The sequence below is a fragment of the Heliangelus exortis genome, chromosome 6 (assembly GCF_036169615.1).
Source record: "Heliangelus exortis chromosome 6, bHelExo1.hap1, whole genome shotgun sequence".
Taxonomy (NCBI): domain Eukaryota; kingdom Metazoa; phylum Chordata; class Aves; order Apodiformes; family Trochilidae; genus Heliangelus; species Heliangelus exortis.
The window spans coordinates 6,175,805-6,199,591 of NC_092427.1; the positions used below are offsets into that span (position 1 = coordinate 6,175,805).

The 23,787-nt window shown below is 39.6% G+C and overlaps 1 protein-coding gene across 1 annotated transcript in view; it reads right to left on the reverse strand.

The window, feature by feature from the left end:
• Positions 1-23,787, reverse strand: part of THSD7B (thrombospondin type 1 domain containing 7B) — a 313,731-nt gene that overhangs the window by 148,014 nt on the left and 141,930 nt on the right. The window contains exon 9 of the mRNA XM_071746457.1: positions 1,532-1,723. Within this exon, the coding sequence (XP_071602558.1) occupies positions 1,532-1,723 (192 nt within the window). The remainder of the gene's footprint in view (positions 1-1,531; positions 1,724-23,787) is intronic.

Genomic DNA, 23,787 nt, shown 5'->3' on the forward strand with positions numbered 1-23,787 from the left:
AAACACCATTTCACCAACAGCCTCCTGGATATCATGTTCTGGGATCAGGTGAACAGCTTAGAGAGAAGTCTGGACTGAGGTCAGCCTGTGGGATGGCACCCAGAAGAAAGCCACAGCTAACATTGCCTCAGTTGAGAGAGGACACAGAGTAAGAAAGAGAGAGAGAAAGGAGGTAGCAATATTGCCTTGTTTTAATAAATCCACTTTCACTATCTACAAATTCAAAACAATCACTGCATGCAGGTGTGTGATTCTGCACAGCAAAGCATTACCTTCACTGCTAAAGATGCACAGAAAAAGTTGGGCTGCTTGATTCTAACAGTTTATTCCTTCCTGAGAAACTTAAAGCATTCAGTTCAGAGCACACCATTTTTAATTTAGTGTGTTTCAGGCTGAAATGACTGAGCTTAGGTATTTCTAGACTCTACTTCGACACTTTCAAAATTCATGCTTATCTGTTATTTGCATTTTGCTACTTCCATGGAAAATATGAAGCCAACTGCATTTTTCATTTTAACTCCTCTCTGGAGAAGACATTTTTAGTAGTAATTATCATTCAGTTGACACTTATGTAGCAGATCTCATCCTGAAGGGTCCTAATTTTCTTTGCAAGTGCTTATAAGGATGTTTATGTGAACACAGACCATTTCCATGAGTAAGGGCTTGCAAGATCAGGTCCTTATGTTACCCCAGAAACAGTGGGTGGTTTTAATGATAATTTACAAAATAGCACTTAGCAGAGCTAGTCTTAACTAGATTTACATCTAAAAGTGTTTTGCTGCTGCATTAGCTGCACAGAGTGTTGACAATAGTAGATATTTTTGTTGTGTCAACAAAAATAGTCTGTAAGACCCGTTCACATTTTATGAATATTTTATGAACTTGATGTGTTACGTTTCAAATCCTGTGTGATAATCCAATGTACTAATGAATTACCAGAACTGTAGTTAGAGGACTGCACTTCTAATATGAAATAGTTTGTGTAAACAATTGTATCACTGATGATGATATATAGAAATCCAGATACATGATGTGCCCATGAAGAGTCACTAACATGAGTTCATCAAGAGTTGTTTACTTACTGCAACAGAAAAACAAGGTCAGTACATTTTATGTATTAATAAAATAATCCAGTTGTTTTCTATTTCCTTATTTTTCACAGCTCACTCTTCTTTTCTAGATTGGTACTGATATGTTTCTAAATAAAGACACTCACTCACATGCAGTGATTTCATTAATATAGGATGCAGCTCTCCTGAAGTAAATTCACACCCAGATTGACCCTCAATACAAAATAATTCATAGGCTGAAGTCAGTAATTTTGAACTCTGACAGAATTTCTCTGAGTGACACATACATTAACTCAAGCCCACAAACACCTTTCAGTCCCTAGGCATGAAGTACAAATACTAAGTATCATTCCTCATTCCTACAGTAATAATTAGCTCTGACCTTAATGTCTTGTCCAAGGAATACAAATCAACTTATTAAAAGAATTAACAGTGATTAAGTTAAAATGTTTACCACTCACCCTCAGCTGGAAGGGCCAAGATGGACCTACTCCTGCTTTGACTGCCCTCAGCATTTTTACTGGAGCATGAGTGGGAACATGGGGACCATGGGGACCACTCACTGATGACACAGTCTGCTGCACAAGGGATTTCACAAGCCACAACTTCAGGTCGGGGCAGGTCTGAGCAGAGGTGATGTGGGACTTCTTCACCTGAAGCAAACAAAACAAGAGAGACATGGAAGAAAGCTCAGCATCATTCAACACCCGTGGTCTGCACTGAACATAGTATATCAAACATCCACCTGCTCATGGAGAAATATACTACAAAAAAGCACCTAGTCAGCTTTGGGCTTGAACATAGAAGACTGGAACAGCTAACTTAAGTATTTCTTCAGAAAAGAAAAGAAAAAAAAAAAAAAGGAAAAAAAGTTTCAAGTTTTTTGTGTGACATCTTGGCTTCAGTCCACATTATAAGGCAGGTAAGCACAAGGACTGAGAGCCTTCAATCAATAGAATGCTGTAATGTCCATTATCAACAGAACTGATGATGATTGCCATACATTTTCCAGCAATCTCCACCTACAGAACCTATTTTCCACAAAACAACTTGTGCAGGTCCTCACAGAAGGCAGCTTTCTTTTGCCTGTTGACCAGAGAAGTGTCCAATAGATGTTTTGGTCCTTCTGCAAATTCACCAGAATGAATCACTAATATTTCTGAGTCTGCCTCTCTCTCCAAAACTACAAGATCCAAAACTATGGACCATCCAAGGGAGAAACACTTTCAGTTGGAGATGAACGAAGGGACCTGGACCAAAGCATTCTTCCTGATGAAAAGCATCTTTCCAAAACCCCTTTCAGCAAGAAGAAAGGACACTGGGGCCTGCTGGAGAAAAAAATCCAACAACCAAAAAAACTGCTAGCAGAGTGAGCAGCAAAACAAAGCACATGAAGGATGTCATACGGAGTCCAACACCTGGAATTATTGTTTTTAAAAAGCAAAATAAAATACAACTTTGATTTTAAAATAACAAGTGAAATTTCCAGTAATTTTAGTAATTACATAGAATTCATGAAGAAAAAATAATTAATTAAAAGTTATAAAATGTAACCCTTAGTACAAATTACACCTAATGTCTTACAAATAGAATTGAAGTGATGAAGTAACTTGACTAACTTTGTTACGCTGTTCTATTTTTCACTGTTTCTGGACCCTTGTGAATTTTCAGCCACTTATCTGAAATTTCTGGAAGGTGAACTCTACCTATTTATAAACAACAAGCTCACACTGAATGTTCCCTCCTCTTCTGCCCTTATAATAGTTACAAAGCTCTCCTTTGAGGTTTCTTTAATTATGCACCTAGGAACAAACATAATGACTATCCAAGCTCAATTATCTGGAGGGGGGGAAAAAAAATGATTAAAAATTATCATGGCAACCACTGGTTCTTTCAACTCCCTCTACAGGAACAGGCTCTGTAACAAGGTGGCCCACGCTGCAATACTAACTGGGGGGGGGAACTACAGCTTTTGCAAGGCAACACTGGCTTGAGTGAATAAATAAAAGAGGCCGAGAGTCACTGTCAATAGCACCATGGTACTATCTGCACTTGCATCCCTAAACAAAGACAGGCTCATCAGCCTTGAGGCAGAAATAAAACTTTCATGCATATTATGAGAAGTTACAGAGGATCTAGCAGGCAATCAGACTGCAAGATATGTTTAAAAATATTTTATTTTTATACTCTTGTTCCCTTGTGCTAGTCTAAGCTCATGGGGAAGGCTGGATAGGCCCAGCCTTTGCACTATTATTTGAAGTCTCCTTCGTGAGAAGGAGGAGACCACATCCTCACTCCATCAGCCCCCATCCTTTGGTACTGTGTTTGGCACCCTGCACATCCAAGATGAATCCATCAGCCCTTTGATTAACCCATTATCACCACTGCTGGTTTGGATGCTCACATAACAACAAGAACTATCTTTAGAGAACAACACAAAACCCCAGATAAAGCTGTAAGCCTTGTTGCAGATGTCTTCCTGAGTCATTTTAGTGGCACAATCCCTGCTAACAATTTGACAGCCTGTCTGTACAGCAGTACAGGGCATGCTGGGCAGGTGTGATTTTAGGAGTTAATGCTACCCGAGCATCAAGAGATGCTCCTGGCAGAGTAGAGTAGAACATCTATCCTGCTGTCCCACTGCTGACACTTACAGGTAAGGAGGGGAACACTCAGTGTCAAGATTCTGAGGAAAAAGGGACACTGGCCATGAAAACATCCTCCTCTCCTCTCTATCCATGCCAGGGGCTATCTTCACTATACAGACCTTATGGAAAGGAACCAAACTCTGCATTCAGCCAAATTTTTCCACCAATCCAGATCATGCCAGCAATGTAAGCATTAGGGAAAACCCCACCTGCTAAAATCTGCAGGACCCTTTCAGATATTAAACTTTATAAAACCCAAGGAAGTCCACACAGATGATGGCTCAGAACACTTGGGTCTCCTTTGGGGTGGCTTCCCCTACCGAAGAGCCCAGGAGCCACAGATTTTTGAGTGCTCACACTGTGGAGACAGGAGGCAAAGGAGCAAAATGTGGTTTCCTTTTAATTTCTTTTCACCCTGGCTTTACAGCAGGTGACAGCAACAGAAACTCTGTAAACAGAGGCTGCAATTCATGGTTCCTCAGCAAAGAAAGGAAGCTTTGAGTTCTGTTATAAAGAGTTTACCTTCACTTTAGCATGAAGGTACAATTCAACACTCACTTTTTTTTTACTTTACAGCTCTATTGATTGTGTTCAGGTTTAATGACTGGACTGTAGTACTTAATGCAGAAGGGGAATGTTCTTCTGTACCAGCCACCTGGCACAGAATTTTCAGAAAACTACTGTATGCTACAAAGGGAGGTAATAATCTTTCATTTTCTATGAAAAATACGACTACAGGATACATGTGAAGTGTGCTTCATGCATTGTCACAGATTTGTAGGGAATATTAAATTCTCCAGAGCTTCCAAATTGTCCGACCAATACCTTGAAGGTGTAATGCTTATTTCAGATATTCTGAGCAATCTTTCTGGAGGAGGCTTTCTTCCCTGTCCACTTATGCATTTAGATCTCAAAACAGCAGGCAACTGAAATAAGCCTTGGAGAGCCATGGGGTAGGGGACCACACCAGGAAGGGTGCTAGTCTTGGAGAGAGCCACTTTTCCTTCCAGAAAATACAGGGAAAGAGACAACACTGAGCATGACAACTACAACTTTGGTCATTGTTAGAATTTTTTTGGATGAGAACCCATGACATTGTTCTGAAGTTCATCTGGTGATAAGCAGGAATTAAACTCAGATGGCAACCCAGGGACCTGGTTCCTCCTAGTCACAGCCCAGAGCAGCTCCTGCTTGATGGGAAACTGGTTCCTGCTTGGAACTTGATGTAATACTGGAATAACTGAGAACACTGTTCTTCAGTAAAGGCAAAAGGACAAAAAAGGCAAAATGACCCCACAAAACTTTTTTTTGCTTGTTTTGTGGGGTCCACTAGTTAGCTTGGGCAGGATCCAGCCCACCCAATCTGACTTCCCCCAGAGGTTACCAGCACTGTCTTGGTTGGCTCTCTTCAGATAAAATGGACTTGCTCATTTCATCTCTTTTCTTCCCCATGACACTTTCCAAGTGCCCAGAATTACTCTCAAGCACTTTACTCTGAAGGGTATTTTTTTTTTTCTGCTGTAGCAGTGCAAGTCCACAGCTGTTACTGAGATGCCACTGAATTGAACAGTTGCATCCTAATTCTGAGGATCCACGAGTGAGACCTAAGTGGGGCTCAGACTGAGATGAACCTTGGGAAGTGTCTTCTGTCCTTATGGTAACCACAGGCAACTAACACTAACACAATCTGATGGCTGCCTTTTAGCAGTCACCTGTGAGGCACAACACACAAGACCCAACCTCTGATCTACATCAGGTAAAAGAATTGAACTGGCATCTCCAGCATGCCAAAAGCCAGAGTTCTCTCTCACATACTCTTTACTTCTTGTTTTTTTGTTCTTAGCCCTGCTGAATGCATGCTTTCCTTAAAAAAAAAAAAAAAAAAAAAAAAAATTAAAAACATTTTAAAAGGTTTAGTTAAGGAACATGTTACAGATACCTATTAAAAATGTTTTATTGGTAACATCCTGACCACCTCAAATGACTTTAACTCACTGACACTTGAAGAGTCTGGTAATCAAAGGTAAATGCACAAGATATATTCAACAGATAATAATTTCAGCATAGGAAGATTGAATCCATTTTCATCCAAAGTCAGGGCATAATAACTGTAAAAGAGAAGACAAAAACATGGCATTTTTTGAAATATATTCGCTAATAAATACTGGTCCCTAATTTGAATTTCTTAACAAGGTAACAAAGAAAGTACATGAAGAAATACAACTCTAAGTGGGATTTTTTATTCATCTTAAAAACAAATTAAATTCTTTCCAACAGGGAAAACAATACAAGGGATGAACCCTGCTTGAACTAAGAGCTTGTTTTTTCCAACAACTTAATTTTCTTATTGTCTTGTCGATCTCAGAAAGAGAAGCCACTCCCATTGGCCTCAATAATGCTCTCCACAGCAAGGCACTGAATCCACAGAAACATTTCCTTCTGAATCAGTTCAATATTAAACTGCATCTGCCTGCTTTACATAATGCCTTGGAGCTCTGGCACATCATTCTCATTCTTCCCAGTGACCTGTGCACTCATCCCCTACGACACAGTTTAATTATTCCTGCCAGAGGTGTTCCTCCTGGCTCCAACAAAAGGGAATGTCTGCTGGACTGGATACAACCAAAGCAGAAAAAAAAAATGACAAATCCCACCAGGCAGCGGGAATCAAAAGATCAACTCAATAACATAACAAGTATCTTCCTTTTGCCATTTACCACTGTACCGTGCTCGTTTTTTAAAAAGAAAATTTGAGAAATTACCCTGAATATTTCAGGTTTGCACAGGGGTGTGAAGCCCTGAGCAACCTCCCAGGTGGAGAAAGGCTCAAGAGGAATGAATTGCATTTCTGGCTGTTCTGCATTGCTACCTACAAGTTCAGCAAATTTATTTTTTGCACAAATGACTGCTGCAAAAATGCTGCATATTTAATGACAATTACTGGTTTGACATCAATATTTCTCCTTGTAGCAATTCAAATTATTCAGGGGAAATAACGAAGCTGTCATCTAAAATACTATACGAATCGTAAAATTTTATGTCCCACTTAAATCTCAGAGAAGAATGACAATAAACTTTGATTAAATACTTGCCTGTAACAGAATAAGATGTCAACAGACAGCAGTAAATTCAGAATTCCTATTGACTGGATGCCAGTTTGCTAAAGGCAACTCAACAATGCTCAGACAAAGCTGTCTGCTGACTATGTCTTGGCGCAGGCACCTCACCAGATAACAACAATTCTACATCTAAAAGCAACAACAATCAAACTCCAGCAACAGGAGAAATTTCTTAGAACCATTTGGAAGGTGTTCATCTCATCACAGCATCAAGGACTGTTTTGTTTGGGCTTTTTTTTTTTTTTTCCATGTTGCACAACCAGCTTTAGAAATACCTCAAAATATCCAGGGTTTGCTGTGTGTAGTCATCACAGGGAGACCTATGTCACACTCCACTGAAGTCTCTGGCTCCTGGTTGACTTTTCTTAATGCCAGTCAACAGGTAAGAACATTGGAGAAGAGCAGTGTCAGTTTGTCAGGGAGAGCAGTGGCGTATGGAATAAATTTAATTGCAGCAGTCCATCACTATTATCAGAGCCCCATAGCAGAGAAGAAGAATGCAATAGCAATGAAGACAAATGGAGGTGAAGATCTATCATGAAAAAAGATGAAGCAGCAAAGAACAAGCCATTTACAGTGGAAAAGAGGAAATAAACACAAATTCAACCAGGATTGCTCTCAGGAAAAAAAAAATAAACGAGACAATCGATGAGGATTTGAGTCAAAAGACTTAACTAGAATGCAGCTATGAAAAGCAATGCATTAGATTAAGTGGGGGAAAAAAATTAACCACTTAATGCTCACTGAAGAAAAAGGGAACAACAACTCAGGAGAATAAAGAAGAAGGAAAGTAAGATGAAGAAGTATGAGAGAGACAGATGGAATGAAAACAAACATGAAAAAGAAACAGCATGCCTGGAAATAATTTACAAAATCACCATAAAATCAGAAAGCTTCCCCCAAACCCTGCATCCCTGGCTATAGTCCTATCCCCTACATATGTCCAAGCAACCATGACAGAGGTCATAAGAAAAAGATCATAGATTTGTTTTGGTTGGAAAATACCTTTCTGATTATCAAATCCGAGATGAATATGTAAAAAAAGTGCTATTTGGTTTTCTTTTCTATATACCCTCTACTCCAATTTGGACTGTTTACCCACAACTTTTTTCCATCTCTATATAAATGCATATAAGAAAATTAACTTGTGACTCTAAGGAAGCTCCAAGATGGTGAGCAAAGGGGGAGACATCTTGGCAAACAGCTGCAGAGAACACCCCAGTATAGCTCTATGGAGTATTATACAACAGCTACCAGTCTCAAGGTTAAAAAAAAAAATAAAAATACAGCTGCATGAGGTTACCTACATAACAGATTGGATCCAATGCATTTCCTATCCCACACAGAGAGACGAGTATTCATTTAAAAGAATTTACTACACATTCACCTGCTGGGCTTGAGCATAAAAGCAGAATTAATTCCACCTTGTGGCTGTTTGCACAACCCCTCCTGAATCAAGAGAAACTGCTCACGTGGCAGCTGAAAGTAAACAGGAGTCTGAAGTACTGGAGAAAAGCACAGAAATTCAGGTGGCTGTTCCTAATAATTAACATAGCACAGCAATCTGAAAACACGAAGTATAAGAACTAAACATAATCCATGTTAGTGTTCTGGCCTTTTTTTTTTTTTTCTCTCTCTCTCTTTGTACTTTTTTTCTCTCCGTTATCCCTCCTCCTTGTAAATGAGGGAATCTACACAGGTGGGTTGATGAAGACTGATTGCAATTAAGACTTATTGTTGAAATTGGTGCGGTAGTATAATTGAAACAGGTGTCCCTCTATTTTCTTCTCTGTATTGCTTTGTTTCAAATGCTAATCAAGACAAAATATTGTAGAAAACAATTACACAAATTATGTCAAACATATTAAAATATTATGAAATATACACATCTTTCCAAAATAGTATGGGAAAAAAAAATTAAGAGTCAACTTGTTTAAGAGTCAACTAGTATACAGTCCACTCCAACTTTGCTATCTCTGCAGTGGGGCAGAAAAACTTCAGTGAAAGCATTCAGGCTTTTTAATTTAGAAGAAGGTAACATTCTATTACCTCAGCATCACAGCCATGAATTTCTAGACATGTCATTTTTGCAGACTTAAGGCACCATCTTCACCCTCAAAACTCAAAAAAAAAACTTATATAGGCCCTATAAGAAAAGGCAAACTACAGGAATGGTGGTGTCCCACAGTCAGTGATGCCAAAAGGAAAAGTGACGTGTGCCTGCATGGAAAGGTGCAATGGTTTTATACCTGCAATTGGATTATTATGATTTTTGTTCTGATTATGCTTCTCTTCAGAATGATTTACCTTGCTGGATTGTTCATAGCCATCAAAAGTCACCATACCATGACTGTTATCCAAGCAATATTCCCAAAATAAGATGGCAATTTGCCATATCCTGGGAATAACAGACTCTTAGCCCCCAAAATTGCCCCAAGTTTATATTAACAGAAGACACCAAAAAGCTGTAAACAATAGTGCAGCAGATGAGGTTTATGGAAGCTGGCAAAAGTCTTGTTTTCAGATACAGTGAGTGCTAATGATAATAAATAACTGCAAATACCATCTGGACCCTTTGAAAAACATCTTTCTGCAAGTCTGCAACTGCATTTCTACAAAAAGAGGATCAATGCAAAAGAAAATGAAAACAGTAAATTAAAATTAGATTTATTCCAGCTACTTAAAACCAAGTGCTCATTTAGAAGTAGCTAATACAAAAATGTGTTCTGGTTCAGATGCAGAGTCTGGCCTCAGCCCATAAAACAACTCTGGGAGCTTCCACAGTCTATCAGGAAACATTCAGAATTTGCAGGACCAAATACTAACCTATCTTTATTTTTATTATTACTACTAACAGGAGTAGTTATTACTCTTTTCCAATTTTGTCTCTAATTGATCCACAAAACCCAGAACAGAGCAGTACTGTGGTGTCCTATACAATAGCTCTTAAAAGACTGCAGTAAAGAAGAAAATCACCCAGTAAAAGGGATGATCATCAGTCAAGGATCTAAGCAAATGACTGAAGTCTGCTCTAGACAAAACCAATTCAAAATGCAAACCCTGATCTTTGGTTATCCAGGAAAAAAATCTCTTGGTGTACACAATAAATTTGCCAAGTATCATTTATGCATCTAAATTGCACAAGACATTTTCCTGATGGGTTAAGTTACTTCTGGCTAATATACCCTGACCTGTGCTTGAACCATTTTTTACATAATAAAGCTGTGAATTTTAGAAGTGTTTAATTTCCACTGTATTTTGCATAGCTCATTTGGTACTTAAAGCGGGGATAAATCAATTGTAGGAAACACAGTATTAATAATATCTTCTCTGTGCCTTCACTTTGCCCATGAGGTGGAACTTTAATTACATCATTAATAACGATGGCTGCATTTTCAGGCAGTAGTGCATCATTCCTCTAGTGCCCTTTAAAGTGCATTTGGTCTCTAAACTGCTCCACCCTCTGACTCTGATTCACTGATTACACTGTAAGAGCCTCATCCTGCTTACAACTGTCACACCAGGACAACAACTCAGCTACAGCAGCATCAACAGAAGAATATAAAGGCCGGAATTGCCTATTATGACCTATAATGTGGAAGGTTTATTTAGAAAACTTTTTATTTTATGTCTCCAGAAAATTTACAAAGAATTAAAGTTCACAGTTGTTGAGAGAGAGAGAGAGACACTGTAATTTTTCTTAGGAAAAAAACCCAAACCCCATTGTTTCCAATGAAGGATTCCAGGAGCAATCCAGAGGAAAACTCTCACCCTAAGCAGCACAAGACTGGGTACTTGGATACTGAAATTTAAAAGTGATGAATAAAAGATCTGCCAATGCATCAGAAGAAAAAAATGACGTGTCTTGCTCCCCAGAAACCCTGAGATACAATTTTGCCTGAAGCTTGCTTTTGATGCTCCTGGTCCAGATAAGCCAGCATGCTCCACTTCCTTTTTTCTCAGCTGATGCAACTATTTCCCAGGAATATGTTCACTCTCTCCAGGGTTTGGATGGAGGTGGATACTGCTGCTTTTATGGGTTCAGGCTCAGGCACAACCCAGGTTGGACCACTGCCACCAAACAAGTCTCTGACCCTCTTGCTTCAAAGCAAAATAAGGCACATGCACACCTACAGATGCTGATTTTTTTCCAGATCAAGTGGTGAAGCTAAAACCCGAAGACATGAATTTAAAAGACTTGTAAGAAAGGTTATTGCCTGTGCTCTGGTAATGTCCTCTGGGAACACCCTGGGCTCACAGAAAGACAAGAGAAGACAAAGTAAAGGGATGGTAAGTGGAGAAAATTCAAGAGAGGGAATTTTCTTTGATGTCAAAATTTCACCAAGCTGGGGCTTTCTCAGAGATGCTTAAGGCAGGATCAGGTGCTGAGCTGGCATTTCAGACAAATGTTCTTTGCTGAGCTCAGAGGCAGCCACGCCAGCAGCTGCCCACCTACCTCACCTATTCCTTGTTTGCTCCAAAGTAGAAAAAAAGATATATGAACCCTAAAGAGCCAGGATACATAATACTAAACGGTCATTCCCTAACAGGTTTTCCAGTTCCTGTTGGAGAACTATTTTAATTTTGATGCTGGATTAAAGGCAAACACAGAATCAGTAAATTAAATCAAATGAGTATCTCCCACCCTCCATTTAAACACTCTGCAGTTTCAAGGCTGTCAGAAGGAATTTGGACTTACTTTTCAAATAAAAGAACTGAAACAGAAAAACTGGAGAATATCTGGATAAAATTTGTTTTTCTACCACCATATTTCTCTGTATGAAAAAAGCAATAACCTCTCCACAACTTAGAAACTATTTCTGTTCTGATTATTCAGCTATTAAAATGGGAAAGTGTCATTTCATGACAATTGCTTTCGGCAGGAGATATTTTACACTTATATTCTCAAGGAATATGCACATAAGGAAGAACAATATTAAAACCTTCAGCGTTAATCTGTATTTTCAAAGCTAAGCACATTTTGACAAACTTTCTAATAGACACTGTTCAAAATTCATAACATATATGAGCATGATTACATTACTCTAATTTATTTTTTCTCCTCTCATGCGCAGCAATAAAATTTTACCTTTGAACTTATATTTATTACAACTTCTACTCTATGGAGGGTATGCAGGCACAGATATATAATAAAGTTCCACTAATTCCATCCATTATTGAATCCTAACACTGCAAATGGTATCTTACTGTCTTCATGCATACTTAAAATTTCAATTCAAAACTCATTTCATTAAAAGCGCTGGTTAAGCAACAGCATATGCTTTTTTTTTTTAAAGTTCCTGGTTTAATGTTGCAAAATTATATTTTATACATATTCAGAAAAAAGTAGGCAGTGTTAGTATTCGTGTTTAGGAGTTGTAAGCAAAAGTTTGATAAACACTAAATATTTGAGTGCTCCATCCATCAGACTACTGAGTACTCTAAGTCTGTAAAGAAGGAAAGTGCTGGAGAAGAACTTTTGCCTTCCCACAGGCTGATGTAAATTGGATCTAATCCCATTGGTAAAAATCCTATTGACTTGACCAATCTTGGAAGTTTACAGCTAGGCAGGAACAGCTTCTAACTAAATGAAGCACAAGCAGGTGAGAGCAGAACGGGAATTTAGGCCATGAGGAGCATGGGTGATCAGATGACACTAATGATACCTGGTCAATTAAAACATGACAGCAAACGACAAATTTTGTGTGTCTCTAAAATTGGTTAATATACTGTTAAATGATATGGCCATCCAAGTCAGGAAGGGAGAAGCTGATGCAATCAAATACAAGGGCAAAAGTTGACTTAAACTGCAAGTACAACATTGGCACAACCTCCTTTCTCTTCCCAAAGGTCACTTCCTACATTAGTTCCAGCTTCATTGATCAGCAGCCCAGATAGCAGCTGCTCACATGTCCCTCAGAGTCATTGGCAAAAAAAAAAAAAAGAGACAAAGGGATGACTTTCCATATCCAATGTCCTCACCACATTTCTGGCAACTGTTCAGTCATTGATAAAGCACCAATAAGGAAAAAGCAGCAGAACAGACTATTCTGCAAACAACCAGAAACAACTTTAGCATCTTTACATTTGGCACTGAAGCATCAAAAATTATAGCTGTTATTATTGCTGTAGTTGTAGGGCCGGAACTCAGAAAAAATTGCATTTTGCTTCCTATAAAGACAGGCACGTGATATTTGGTGGCTCCTAAATCCACAGGAGCAGATTTCCCACCATGGCCAGTATGCACAACACCCACAAGACCAAATACCTGAACATTTGATGACACTCTGCCAGAAATAGTCCAAACAGGGCTCCCAAACCCATCCCAGGGTCCATCACCCCCATCCTCCTGAAGGCAAACTATCCCAGCTTGACTTCCACAGGCTTCATTATGACACAAGGGAAGTTTGGAAAACTCAACAGCCAGGACTGCTGTCAGCCCCTGACTTGGGCTTCTCTAATCACAAATTTCTGAGGTGCACCAGCCTCACGACCCTTCTAAAGCACTACCCTGTTCCCATCACATCTGTGACCCTACATAGGCTCACAGGCTACCATCAAGGAAGAAGTCTGAAACTTTGATATATAAAACCCATGTCAAGTGAACTACAGTAAAAATCCTCTGCCTGCAAGTCAGCAGTGGTCAGATACATCCCTCCTGAGCCATCTGCAAGAGAGAAACACAAGGGAATAACTACATTGAGGCAATTAAACTTATTAAGCTTTTGACCACAAAACACCAGACCAGGCTGGGGAAAGGTGTGAGGGCTGTTATTTTAACACCAGCACACAGATGTGATTAAGTTGCCACACTGGAGGACTTCCCAGAGTTAAGTAGGATTCAAGGCATGATACCAAGCTCTCAGAGGCTGTGTTGATCAAATTTAGGCTACTGAGCTATTCTGTGCCACAGAAAGCCCAGAAATCACAAACCTCAGATTCATGTGAGCTCCCAGCTACAAGCAGCAAGGCAGGGAGCAGCTTAGCACAGCAAACTGGGGTGTTGTCTCCCACACTGAAGTGATCTTCTGAGATTTACTAGAACTTACTAGAACTCCTTCAGCAATCTGGCCTTGCTCATGGAGAGGAATACTCACTTGTTAAAAAGGAGAAAGGGTTCTTTGGAGCAGGTAAGCAGAGCTACCTACTCTCAGGCAGCTGGTTGAAATGTATTCCACTACAGATGGAAAACACTTTAAAGTCACCTCACTGGTAAGACAACCTCCCAACATATTGAAAAACAGCAGGAAGCACTGAATTAATACATATATGCTAAGAAGCACTCCTACAACCATGAATGTTTCATCTATTTGTTCACTAACTGACATTGTACCCCATGGCTGCTACGTGGTTCTGAAGCCTTGAGACAGGGGAAGAATGAGAGTGAAGTGGCTGCAAAGCTGGGAACCACAGAAAAACAGAGGGAAGAGCCTCTGGAGAGAGCCTGAAGCAGAAAACTGTCAGCAAAAGAGGGAAGGGAGATAATGTTAACATCTGGACTGGGATGGAGAAGGGGGAGAAGGGAGTTAATGTGAGCACTTTATATTCAGCAAACGTGGGGCTACATTTCCATGATGTGTAGAATACTTGCTAGCAATATATGATGTTACCACTTCTGTGCTGTGGACACAAAGGGATGCAAACAAAATGAGTTTTCAGAGAGCATGTAACACCAGCTGACTGCACTCTGTAACTTATCACACACAGACTGACCGCTGGAAAAAAGAACCTTTACACACCTTTGGGGTCTTACCAGTGTATCCTAATGTTCTGGACCATGACAAATGATTGGATAACAACTCTTAGTCCCCTTGTCATCGTCCATCTTCTTAGGAGGCTTATTTCTTGAAATCCTGATGATGAACCTCTGTAGTCACTTATCTGAGCAGCAAAAATTTATGGCCTTTACTAGAAAATGAAATTCTCCTCCAGGAGGATTGCAATGGACACAAAAGGGCAAATTGTCACCCTGGAGTAGGTGGATGTATTTTCTTTTTCTGTAGCAGGAGTTATATACATTTATCCCATGTCAGAATTTGGACAAAAGGGTATCTCCTGTAATAATAAGAATGGCTAATTTCCAATTAAATAAGCTTCCAGATTGCAGAGATGCCCTTATGAGAAAAAAAAAAAAAGATGAGGCCCCATAACTAATCCTGCTTTCACTGCACATTTTTAACAGGGATGCCAAAGCAGAGTCTCCAAAATACTTACTAATTACATTAGACTGCCTCCAGCCACTGGCACTGGCAGGGAGCAGGCAAAGTTTGCAAGGAACCAACCCACCATGAGTTCCAAGATGACGTTATTGTGTTGGAAAAACTTTGAGAGAGCCAACAGACAGGAGAACTGTGGAGTGAAGTACTGTGGGGCTGATCTGGACAGAAAATACTACCATAGTCTGGGGACTTCCTGAGCAGCTATATAAAAATATTCTGGCACAGCTGGGAGCAGCCCCCAGAGTGGTAAAATGCAAAAGTGCAGAGTAACATGAACTCCTCAGCATTCACATTGGACTTAAATACACACAATTTCCAGCAGATACTGGAACTTGTAGTAGAGACTGGAGTATAAAAAGAAGAAAAGCTGTAGGGCAGAACTCCACAAATTCAGCTGAAAGAATCCACATTTCTCTTCAATTCTTGTGTGCTCAATGGCAGGATTTGGTACCCTAAGAATGGCTATTCCCAACACAGGAAGATCCCAAGCTAAGAGCAAAGGATGACTGAGGGATCCAAAAGTACACTGAAAAAAATGAAGTGTACTTTTGTCTGACCAACTATGAGAACTTGCAAATCCATGCAAGTTGCATGTGACCCTCAGAAAAAGCAGTACTAAAACAGCCTTTCCAGACTTTGTATCAAGCTACACAGCCATTAATTAGCTTGGAGTTTAAAACCTCCATCCCAGCTCCACAGCAACAAGGGTTGAAAGAACTTGCAGGTGCCCAGAGTGCCACCATAAATATTGATCACAACGCCGGTGTCGCTTCATTAGCCATGAAGTGAGAAATGGTCTTCCAGGGAGAGAAAGAGGCAGATCCAATTTTAATCAAATGGCCATACTAAAATGCAAACTTTGTAGAATATTATTTTAATTATTGCTCTTTACTCCTGCCAATTGCAGTTTATTTAAAAAAAAAAAAAGGGGGGGGGGGAAGAGAGAGAGATGTTTCTCAACAGAGAGCGAAAACCCTCAGCCCTATGTACTGATGTAATGATACCCAAGTGAACTCTGCAACCAGCAAAAGCAGTTTTCCAGCCCAGCACCTCACCCCAGGCTCGTTAGAACAACAGTTCATTAAGCAGGCAAAACTTTGTGCTCCCCCAGCTAATAGTGTTTCTGCTCCAAACTGCTCCCTGGCAATGAAGGGCCCATACAGACATTAGCTTATTCAGACTGACCTACATATATAGTACATAAATCCTAAACCAGTTAACCTTCAAAATATATCTCTGGGAAAACTGGCAGTGAATATCTGAAAAGGATTACAGGAAAAGTATTAGTTGTCAGTGAAAATGAAAATATGGATTTCAATTGAAACTCTATATAATAAGGGGGAGTTTTTCCCCCCAAATCCGTTCGTCTAGCAGTCATGCTGAACGGAGGGAAAATTGTACAGCTAGCTCATAGTACACAGGGAAAGCTGATGTACTTTTAAAGCTATATTTTTATCTACTTAAATAAAACATTTCACTTTTTTATTTTTCTGCTTTAGTCAGGATATAACCTCATTAAATGGCAGTGTGCAAAAAGAACATACAAACTAGAAAGAAAATGTAAAAACTTTCTGAATAAATTAATGTTTATGGCTTTTAGACTTTGATATTCTGGTCTTTACTACTTAAATGCAGTTTAAATGTATTACTTGCCACGGCCTTTACATTAAACCCAGTAAGTCTGCAATTTGTGATAAAATTCCTTATCTCTTTCTTTCTGAACCTACCCAAAGATCCAAGGTTAATTTGCAGATAATATTACTTCATGAAATAATTATCTTAGTCTATAGTACTTAAAATAGCTAAATTCAAGAAAGATACTTTAAAAAATGAAGCTGTCACAGCTGCAGGATGGAGGCTGCTCTCCCCCCAGGCATGAAGATCCACATAGTGCTGGGATCCTGGGTACTTTAAGCCTGGAGCAGTCGGGATGAGGATGCTCTGTGCCAATGCAGATGCCCAGGGAGCAGAAAGGAGGGAAGGGAACCCAGCCCCATGCCCCTCTAAGCCCCGAGATGAAATAAGCAAAGCAGCCTGTCTTCCCCTTCACAACCCCAGCACTTGCTGAAAAATTACTTCTCTTGAGCCATTCTTTCTCATCCTGCTAATTTTTCCAAACATCCTCCTATTAGACTATACAAATATATTCATTTAGTAAACATCCCATTAACCAGGTCAGCATGCAGTATTCACAACTTATTACAGAGCAGGACCAAATCAGTCACAAAAGCAATTATGCAATTGCAGAGCAGACAACTCGCTTTAATCTTAATATGGGGCTGGGTATGTAGATGCCAATGTTCATTCACATGAATCATTCCTTTCCAAGGATTGTACACTATTTGTTTCACCCTCACTTACACAGCATTCTCATGTACTTTGATTTGTAATCTTCATGGACTGTCAGAAAATATGGGCTTGGTGCCTCACCCTTCACATGAGGGATTTTCTTATTGAATTTAAGGGTGTTTCTAAGCTTCTCTCACCCAGATGAAGAAGCTGGATGAGATATTCCAATTGGACCTAAACATGCAATTATCTCACATGCACATCCCCCACACACCCCAAAAGAAAAAGATCCAGACTATTTTAAAAAGGTAGGAAAGCAGGAGTTAAGAAGCTAAGATTATGGGGTGCTATAGTTACAACAGGAAAAAGAATATATGGCTTCTCAAATCATGGCTTTATTTGAAGCCATTCATTTATTTAAGCATCTTGGAAAAACAGGTTGCCATATAATATTAACAAACACAACCTCTCTGTCAACCACATGCAGTACCACAGACATCTTGAAGATCTAAATAAATAATGTATTACAAAATCTAGCCTAGTCTGAACGGATGCAGGCTCCTCTAATATAAATGAACAGTGGTAGTGGAATTCTTTTCCTGGGATTTAACCTGTATATTGTATTAAAAGTAAAGGCCTTAAGATGCTTACTGATAGGCGAGAAACTGCTCTCTCTAGATCAATGCACACCCAGGGAGCACTCTGCTAAATTTACATTCTCAGACAGTTTCTAAGAAAGTTACCAAATCCATCACCTTTATTTGTAAACACAATGGGAAAGAACAAAACACCCTCTTGGCTCTGGTCTCCTTCCAAACAGCATTAAGCATACAACAAAACACTGCTGACTTTGTATTAAACTTGGGAAATCTGCTGAAACCATCGGGGGAAAGAAATTCCTGCTACGTTAAAATTTAAAGGGAATTTTGCATTGGTAACAAATTTGAACTTACAGGAGCATCTTGGTTTCTACTACATACTATGGGCAACCAGGACCCATTTTATCCCTGCTTCAAGCATGGATGGAGCCATTTCTACAGAACAGACCCACAGTCTGTCACTAAGCTCATGAGGACTTACCAGTCATGTACACCATAAAAAAAAAACCTTAGTGTGTTGCATCGCATTTGCTAGCAATTAATTAAAAAAAAAAAAATCCCCAAATCAGGGGGACTTAGGTGCAGTGCCACAGGAGATGTGGAAAAGGAGCAGAGGGGAACTTTCCACCACTGGAAAGTGACTTTGTCCCTCCAGCAAAGCTCTTTGGGTTTATCCAGTCCCAGTGAACTCCCTGCTTGCTTGCTAGAGGCAGATAAATATTCTCATTTCTTCCAGAAAAATCACTTGTCAAATTACAACCTGTCTGCCACTGGATGTAATGCCTGAATCGCCACAGACCCAAAAAGCCACAGGACCAAGGCAAAAACTAACTTTGTGTGATTGTTTTTCCCTCCTAAGTGATATGAAAGGAAAAAGCGGTGTCTTCTGCTTGCAGGGATGTGTTAACTTATTCCTCCTTCTTTTCATTTTTTCTCTTTCTGGGCTTGGTAACCACTGGGTAAATGTGAAGGCTTCTTGGATTCAACACAAACAGGCTACAAAAATAAAGACCACAGCTTGCAGAATGACACTGAACAAATTCATGCTTACAGCCCAATTCCCACATCTCCACAGAAACTTTTAAAAAATTTACCTGTTTTAAGAACCATGGCGAGGACAGTAAAATCATACAGTATGGGAAGACCAGGCTTCAGAATTGGAAAATGCAGCCCAAAAATACAGGATGATCCAGTTTCTAATGTACACATATACACATTCTCCTCAAAAGCTTTGCTCTGACATTTGCAAACTGCCTAAAGATAAAAATTGAACAGGTTGTTCATTTAAAAAGGAACTGTAAAATACCCTATCCTGTTACTTGTTTAACTCTTCTAAACAAAGGCAAGACCTGATTTGAGACAATTACAGATGTGCTCCAGACAGACAAAGAAAAACACCAACCAGTGGAATTTGAAATTCTTCTCCATCTCCACAAGGAGCTCATCTTTCTCAGTTCACTAATTCACATTCACTCCAGTGCTTCAGGAAAGCTACCTTTTATTAAATATGAGATTCAACTCACAGATAAACAAATGTGAAAATAATAGCTCAGATTCGATGTTGGGAGGGGGATGGGGAGTTTTCCTTTTTTTATGGCTGGTCTTAGCCTATTATTTCTCGCCCCAGCTTCAGAGCTCAAGTCTGTCATCAAGGTCCTTCTGTTTCCATGCAAGCCAGGACATGTGTGAGGATTGAATCCTCTCCAAGAGAGCCCAGAATTCAGAGGGCAATGTGCCAGCAGGAGGATGTCACAGAGTGTTTAGGAGCTGCATCCCACGGTCATTTGCCTTACTAGGCAATTTCCCTACCATTTCATCATATGTTCTTCTCTTTCCATTATGACCACCTGACAAATTACAAATTGCTGCTTAATGAAGAGCACTGGCATTAAACTACTTAATTAGAATTAAGAGGAGGATTTACTTTAAAAACCTGACTGACCAATACGCTCCAGAGCCAATCTCTGTAGTGCAGAATTGCCCAAAATGTCCATGTTCTGAATTCTTAATTAAAAATTTGTCAAAACTTCTTACTTTAAGGTTCCTACCTTCCCCTCCAGCATTCATTAACCTCAAAACAAGTGACTATAAAGTTGTTTCTAATCAGCTCTACTTCATAAACAGCTTGATATAAAGAAACTCAAAGAAAGTGCAACACTTATCTATAATTTCCACTCACCAGCTTTCAGAAGTCCTCTATGAAGGTGGCTCCCACAATCACTCCTGCCCAGCTTGTAATGGGCAGCACTGGAGGAGCTTCAGCTAGAGAAGAAGCCTTCTGTAGGACTACCCAGCAGGAAAGGATTAAATTACACCCAAAAAAACCTTTCTTTTTTTCCTAATCTAAAAGGGCTGTGGTCAGAGATTAATATGGGAGAAGCTGTCCATTGAAGTTAGACTCAAGTTATTCCCTTATATGAACCTCAGGAGAAACTTATTGCTGACCTCCAGGGCATGGCACTGATCCAGGCTCCTGTTCTATCTCCTTCACCTCCTCCGAGGAGCAGAGAGCACATCAGAACTCACAGCTCCAGGATGCTCCAAGCCTTCTCTTCTGCCGTGACTCCCAAAACCCAAATCCTCCTGCTGACTGAGATGGGGAGAAGCCCCCTGCCCCACATCCCATCACTTGCTACCAGGTCTCAGTCACCCCCTGAAAAAAAGTAAGTGCCTAGAATTGAAATGATACCTCATGCAGGACTTACTTGGATTCTTCTGAAACATTTTTTATTATTATTCGTTATTTCAGGAGTTATATTCTTTGAGCTGGATCCCAGCCCACTAAACCTCACACACCTAATTTAATAAAATACAGCCAGTTGTTTCTTTGCCCTAATGACCTTCTACTTAATTTAAAGCCTTTAAACAGTTTTGAGTATTTCTCTTGGCAAAAAGCCTTGGCTGATACAACTTTGGACAGAGAACTGGGGAATTTTCTGTCTACTAAGAATGTGGAAAGTATCAAATGCATTAAAATTCTTTTTTCTTGTTTTGGCCTGGCACCCTAAGGAAATCAGGATATGCCATTGTGCTGTTTATCTTTCTGCTGGACACCAAAAAATTAGGAAACCAATTATTAATGGAAATAAATTTTGACAAAGGGGTCAGTCCTTTAAAAGTAGCAGCTGAACAGTGGAGAAAGCCACAAACTATTGCCACCCCTGGGGGAAAATTATCCTTCTGCTGTGTCTGCTGGATAGACAGGGACTGGTCAAACACCAGAGCTCAGAAAACAAGTATGCAGAACATGAAACTTTCCCCATTCGCTCTTTTTTAAAAAAATAATAATAATGTATTTGGTTTGGGTTTTTTTAAGAACAAATATTTTGTGAACAATTCTGCAGATTGTCACCAGCTGCTTGAATATGGAAAGCTCAGAAGGGCTCCTTAAATGAAAGGCTCACACCTGCACAACTTGTGTTGGGCTTTCTTGTGATTTAGCTAAAGGATCCTTCAGCAAAGTTGTGTGAATGGGTAGGAAACTAAGTAAAGATTTCCCAGACACCAAAAAATGGTTTATAAATAAATAGTTTTAAAGTACATATTTGCTCTAGCCTAATATACAAATATGGAACTTTCTATACAGTTTCTTTAAACCTCTTGCATACACACACACACCATGCTCTTTAGGTAACCTTTACAGTAAACTCAGATGAACTCATGCCAGACTTATTGAATAACATTTAAAACATAAAGGGCAATATAAATCTTGTCATATTAAGTGATGTTTATATTTTTCTTAATGTTCTAACTCCCATTTCTGAAAGGGCTACCTTGAACCTTTGATCTAAATCTACAGGCGTTAATAGCTCAAGTTCATTAAAAAAAGAAAGAAGTCAGAACCTGCTGCTCTCCCTCTACTAATGCAAGTTGGAGCTGGATCTTTGAAAATCCATCTCCTCCTGCTGAAACAGCCATAGGGAAGAAACAGCCTTTGCCCTTATCATTTTAACGCTGCTCTGAAGTCATGAAAAATATCTTTTTGGAGAGATTAAGTACCAGGAAAAGAGCAGTAGATACTGAAAAGAATGGTGGCTTTGCAAAGAAATTTATTTCAAGGCATCCAGCACCAATCACAGGCTCACATTTTGCTCAGCTGGCACGGAAAAAATATTTTTCCAGGTACCTGTTAATGCCTTGTATTGACAAGCATAAGGAGGAGGAAAGCTGGCTGTATCCCTGAACAACTCCACTGGTATCTCTGCCTGCCAAGCACATAGAGCCAACATCCCAGCACCAGATAGCAGTTCCAGCTGCCTTCTGGATGACTGACGCCAACCATGCCACCAGCATTTCAAAAAGCACAGCTGGAAACCACACCACATATTTGCATCCAAAGATAAAGAAAATTAATTAAATATGATGGAGTTTGTCCCTAGATTCACACCCACAACCTTCCAGCATTGGATATTTCAGATATGCCTGGCTCTGAGCCACCGATCTTGACACAAATGTAGCAACCACAAGCATCACTTACAGAGTTTTCAATTTCTGTCTGCCTCAGATTTCAGGCCATACAATTGCTATAATCTTGAACAAAATAAAACTTTTAAAGTGACTATGAAAACTCTCACTTTTCAACAACTTACCCAAAAATTAACCTAAAGCCGATCTTTTTGTGTAGAGGACACAAAGACAGTAAGTTCACTTGATTTCATGGTCATGTCTGTCCTCAAATTGCCAGTGCACCAGTTCTAGAGGAGGTCACAATCTGTATTTTGTCTTTGTAAATGTTTCCAGCAGGAAACATCAAACATTTGGCCTGGTACCAGCTGCTGGCTTGATGAAGGTAACTTCATCAGCTCCACCTGGCTCCTACCAGACAGCCTGCTCAATGAGCACATCGATCTTCATGATTACAAAAAAATCATGTGTTACTCAAAAAATTACAAAAAAATCATGTGCTACTGTGTTACTCCTTCCACCACAGCTGCAAAATGAGAAGTATGGATCTCACCTAACTGCTAAAAGGCTCTGCATGCTGCCTTTCAGGATTTGTGTTTCTACCAGTCAGGAAAACCTGGAATCAACAGCTCTCATGATGGGGTGTGGTGGGGTACACTCATGAACTAAGAGCAGGTATGAGCCCCATGGCAGTAATGGAACTTGCAGGCTTAGAAGAGCTCGTGCCAGAATGTGAAAATGTGTCAAGCAACAGGGTAATTTTACAGTTCCCTACAAAACAATGCCAAATCTTACAGCTGTAAAGCTGTCTCACCTCCAGTTTATATGTACATGAATGGTCCATAATGTACATGTCTTAATCACATCCTCCTCAAGCCAAACTCCCATTTCAAGTTCTGTCTGGCAGATGCTGACAGCACACAAACTTACCAAAGCAAGTTTCTCTTTTTGAACCTCACTGATTTAAGAAGCTAAGAAAAAACACTTCCTGATTCCTCAACTGAGCTATTTAACTTTTAGCTCTATATTTGTTCTCTCCCTGACTGTATAGCTTCAGAATTACACTCTCCACTCACCCCTCTCACTAAGTCTCTGGACAAAGGCAGATCTGGGAAAAGGCATCACTGAAGAAAATCAATTTTTGTTACTGCCTGTATTATGGTCAGATTAAAGACAGATGCATTTCCATGTTAACTTGAAAACAGGTATTTTAATTTTACAAATAAAACTGCTTCTTTTAATTTCCAAAAGTTTCTGTTTCTAAATGAAAGAACAATCACAATCCAAGCTTACACTTGCAGGAGAAACAAAAATCAAGATGTATTATTAGACATGGTGCTATGTCACTGGACACAAGGCATCAAGAGAGATTTAAGATCTTATTCTGATATGTCAGAAAGAACTTGTTTAAAACTTACTGGACACAGGAAATCTTTTCT